This window comes from Oncorhynchus gorbuscha, linkage group LG11, assembly GCF_021184085.1.
Source record: "Oncorhynchus gorbuscha isolate QuinsamMale2020 ecotype Even-year linkage group LG11, OgorEven_v1.0, whole genome shotgun sequence".
Taxonomy (NCBI): Eukaryota; Metazoa; Chordata; class Actinopteri; order Salmoniformes; family Salmonidae; genus Oncorhynchus; species Oncorhynchus gorbuscha.
In genome coordinates, this window is record NC_060183.1 from 12,251,272 (window position 1) to 12,255,602 (window position 4,331).

The 4,331-nt window shown below is 45.5% G+C and overlaps 1 protein-coding gene across 1 annotated transcript; it reads right to left on the bottom strand.

The window, feature by feature from the left end:
- Positions 1 to 341: 341 nt before the first annotated feature.
- LOC124047546 (pepsin A-like) lies at positions 342 to 3,974 on the bottom strand. Its single transcript, XM_046367857.1, has 10 exons — positions 3,938 to 3,974; positions 3,726 to 3,828; positions 2,911 to 3,061; positions 2,480 to 2,597; positions 2,212 to 2,330; positions 1,879 to 2,075; positions 1,493 to 1,609; positions 1,201 to 1,342; positions 903 to 1,001; positions 342 to 659 (listed from the first exon to the last, which is right to left on the bottom strand). Exons 2-10 carry the CDS (start codon positions 3,779 to 3,781, stop codon positions 522 to 524), a joined length of 1,137 nt encoding a protein of 378 aa, XP_046223813.1. The 5' UTR covers positions 3,782 to 3,828; positions 3,938 to 3,974; the 3' UTR covers positions 342 to 521.
- Positions 3,975 to 4,331: the final 357 nt, after the last annotated feature.

A 4,331-nucleotide genomic window follows, 5' to 3' on the forward strand; every position in this document is an offset into this window, starting at 1 on the left:
CGGCATTTAAAATAAATAAATATGACGACCGTGTCCTTGAGAGTATTAACATCCATAATCCAATGTGCCTTGTCATTGTCAAAGGACTGGCTGGCTCATTGAAGTGGTTGCCTACTTTGGCTTGACACAGCAATTTCAACTCTCCAACCAACTCTGCCAGTTTTGGCACAGAGTTTGGGGCCATAGAGTCGTCACATGATTGGCCACATGGTGGCACTACAGGAAAGGAAGTGAATAGATACATAGACATAGTTTTTTATGTTTCCAGATTGATTAATCAGTGCGTGCTTTATTCATAATCATAGCACGAATGAACCAAAAAAGACCATCAGACCACTTTATCATGACAAAACCTCAATTTTTATTATTTTGGATGAACTAATAACAATTCTAGACAGAGCAGCATCTCTTCCTACTACAAACTACTCAAATTAGCTTTAGAATAGATACGATTGCGCTGGAGAGACACCCTCATTTGGTTTCATATGGCGTTACGGGATCCATTGTTGATCTGTGTTGGATTATCTAGCCAGGGCCAGACCCACCATGTTCTGGGCTCTGCTGAAGATGGAATAGTACTGTCGGATGAAAATGTCACCCAGAATCCACAGGTCGGAGCTACTAGACGAGAGACCGGTACGGCAGCCATAGTAGGTGGACTGTACAGGTGGCAGAGAGAGAGAGAACTTGTCAAAACAATGTTACGATCACTTCATGGCTACGTAAGATCTACCACAGACACACACACACACACACACACACACACACACACACACACACACACACACACACACACACACACACACACACACACACACACACACACACACACACACACACACACACACACACACACACACACACACACACACACACACACACACACACACACACACACACACCTGGCGGACGTAGGTGGAGGCTGGGAGAGTGAAGGCCTGTCCGTGGATGTGGAAGACCATCGATGGCATGTTGTTGATGTTGTTACAGTTCACCACATTCTGATAAAGAGAGAGAGAAAAATAGAGGGAGGAGAGAGAGGTATGAGGAGAGAGAGACAATGAATTAAACAGCATTGACTGTGTGAGTTCTTTTCTGGTTCTTGTTGAGTTATGTCAGTAGTGGTGATGGGAACACATCATTAACAAAACGTGCCTGATTCTTTGTGACACATCACCAAAACAATATTACATGACTTACGTCTCCGTTGGCGGAGTGGGCTCCCACAGCACGGGCCATGCTGGAGATGTCGGCCTGAGGTCCCACAATATTAGAGGTGCCGGTGTCCACGATAGCCTGGCAGCCGCCGTTACAGGCCACAATCTGGCCGTTCACAGTCACACTGCAATGGACACACAGATATACACATATCAGGAAGAGATGGCTGCTTGAGAACAGTACTCAACCACTTCATCTACCAGTTACATAGGATTATATAACCCATTAATAACCATTTATAACCCTATAAAACGTACTGTAACTGCAACAGTACCTGTCGACGGTGATCTGCCAGTACATCTGAGAGGACAGGGGGATCCATGCGATCTGGCCGTAGTAGTGGTTGGTGTCAACGCCTCCGAAGGTCACCATGCTACCAACCGCAGAGTTACTGGAGATGGACGACAACAGAGAGCAAGAGGGAGAGAGAGTGGGCGAGTGGGAGGGGAGAGAGAAGGGGGAGGTTGGGAGAGAGAGGGGGGGAGCGAGAGAGAGGGGAGAGAGAGAGAGAGAGAAGTTACGTCAATTCATATTTCCATGTCTGGCAAGCCATGATGGTTTGTGGGAGCCATGTAGTTCTGGTCAACAGTAGTGCACCATACAGGCAATAGGGTTCCATTTCAGAAATAGCCCTGGTTTACCTACTCTCTGACCACTCACCGAGTCAGGTAGACAGAGAACATGTCCTGGTTGACGAGATGCTGGGTCATCATGTTGTCAAAGACTGGTGTGGCCTGAGAGGCTGCCAGGCGGGGGTAAGCCAGACCCAGGATACCATCAGCCTTCATATGAGCCATGAAGGGAGCCTCCAATTGACTCAGCCCAAAGATCTGGTTCTTCACAGGGATCCCACCCACCTACAGAGGACCAGGAAGAGGATGAAGAGGAGGAGAAGAAGAGGGGAGAGGAAGAGGAGGATAATACTTGAGATAGTACTGAAACCTACACAATGTTTCCAGTCCTCATGTTGTTGTGATGAATTCTGTTCCTTACCACAACGGTGTCGAAGCCCTCGAAGCCAGTCATACTGCCAGTACCGTATTGGATGGACAGGCTCTTCCCAGCATTCTTGTAGGTAGAGGACAAACCGGGGTTGAACCTGTTGTGGTTGGCTGGAAGGAGGGGAGACACGATTAGCCTGGGAGTGTTTGTGTGTGTGTGTGTTTGTGCTTGTGTGTGTGTGTTTGTGTGTGTGTGTGTGTGTGTTTGGGCGTGTGTGTGTTTGTGTTTGTGTGTTTGTTTGTGTGTGTGTGTTACAAACCGCAAGCTGCGCTGCTGCAGTAGATGGAGGGAATCCACAGGTTGGATGATCCAGTGTCAAAGATGACAGTGAAGGACTGAGGTGGAGTTCCAATGGAGATCACTCCAAAGTACGCCAACTAGAGAAGATCAAATAATGAAATAATCATTAGTATTAATAAATACCTCCCCCTACAAAGTACGCCAACGAGAGAAGATCAAATAAGGAACTAAATATTTGTATGAATAAATACCTCCCCCTACCCTATGATATTCTAAGAATTAGCTGAATTACACCAGAATACCAATAGGTCATCAGTAATCGAATTGTTGATTTCAAACTAAAGTGGATCAATAATTAATTTAGGAAGAAGAGGCCAAAAGATGCGCTTCAGCCTTCTCTGCTGCCTTACATAGTGGAACATGTTAAGTGCTATCCATTCTCATGCTTACATCAGCGTCGTTGGTCATCTGCTCATTGGAGACATATAGGCTCTGGTCGTCAAACCTGGTGGGGTTGAAAGGGAACTTCCCTCTGTACTCATTCCACAGACCCTGCTCCTCCAGGCTCTCCCTGGCACTCTTCCCCTTGATCAGAGGCACCCTGTGGAGGAGGACAAAGTCTGGTTGGGCAAGCAGATCAGGTCCAGCAGGTTTCTGGTCAATGGTCCAAGACCTTCTAGTCAAACCATTGTAATAAACGTTATGGCAGCATAGGCTAAACAACTGTGTGTGACTATTCAAATCATTCACACATTTCGGGGTATTAAACCTTTCACTGTCTTCTGATCTGTTGCGTAATGTTAATATAGGAGTATAGCAGTAATATAACATGAGTATAGCAGGAGAATAGCATGAGTATAGCATGAGAATAGCAGGATAATAGCAGGAGAATAGCAGGAGAATAGCAGGAGAATAGCAGGAGAATAGCAGGAGTATAGCATGAGTATATCAGGGGTATAACATGAGCATAGCAGGAGTATAGCAGGAGAATAGTAGGAGAATAGTAAGAGTATAGCAGGAGAATAGTAGGAGAATAGCAGGAGAATAGTAGGAGAATAGCATAGCACGATTACAGCAGGAGTATAACAGGAGTATAACAGGAGTATAACAGGAGTATAACAGGAGTATAGCAGGAGTACAGCAGGAGTACAGCAGGAGTATAACAGGAGTATAAAAGGAGTATAACAGGAGTATAGCAGGAGTATAGCAGGAGTATAGCAGGAGTATAACAGGAGTATAGCAGTGGTATAGCATGATTAACGTACTGGATGATGCATTCGGAGAGTGCCACCACGGCACACAGAACGATAGCCCACTTCATGATTTGATGTCTGGTCTCCTCAGCAGTCACCTGTAGAACTCGTTCACCTGTGCAAAGAAGCAATTCCTCAATTAACCCATCAAACACCATGTATCGCAATTCTTTTGCTCAGCGCAAATCAAGCGAGGTAGAGACCTTGAGAGGAACCAGACTCACCTGTAGATGCCTGTGGATGAGTGATCTGAGACGTGTGTGTGTGTTGTCTTATATACAGACGGTCCACAGTTCTAACTTTGCGTTGCTTTATCGCTACGATAAGAGAGTATCCACCTGCCATGATAAGTAATGGTGAAATAATGGACGACCTCGAGACAATGTCAATCTGACGATAACCTGTACAGTATGTTGGTTCCAACGGCTACATTACAGTAATGTGTGTATACTGTTGAAAAGTGCCAGTTCTAATCATATAATGGCTAACCTGCCAGACTTCTCTCTAGGATATGAGATGACTTGTGTAGACTCAGTGATATAAAGTAAAGGTCCCCACTTACAAATACCCTCCTATCAGCACACTTTTCCCTCAGACGGTTTACTTTAGGATTAGGCA

Bases quoted from the DNA above. Each gene is read 5' to 3' on its own strand.
- LOC124047546 (XM_046367857.1), bottom strand. From the start codon at position 3,781: ATGAAGTGGGCTATCGTTCTGTGTGCCGTGGTGGCACTCTCCGAATGC. The intron at 3,062-3,725 runs GTACGTTAATCA...CCTCCTCCACAG, and splicing joins CTCTCCGAATGCATCATCCA to GGTGCCTCTGATCAAGGGGA. The intron at 1,343-1,492 runs GTACTGTTGCAG...TGTCCATTGCAG, and splicing joins TGGCAGATCACCGTCGACAG to TGTGACTGTGAACGGCCAGA.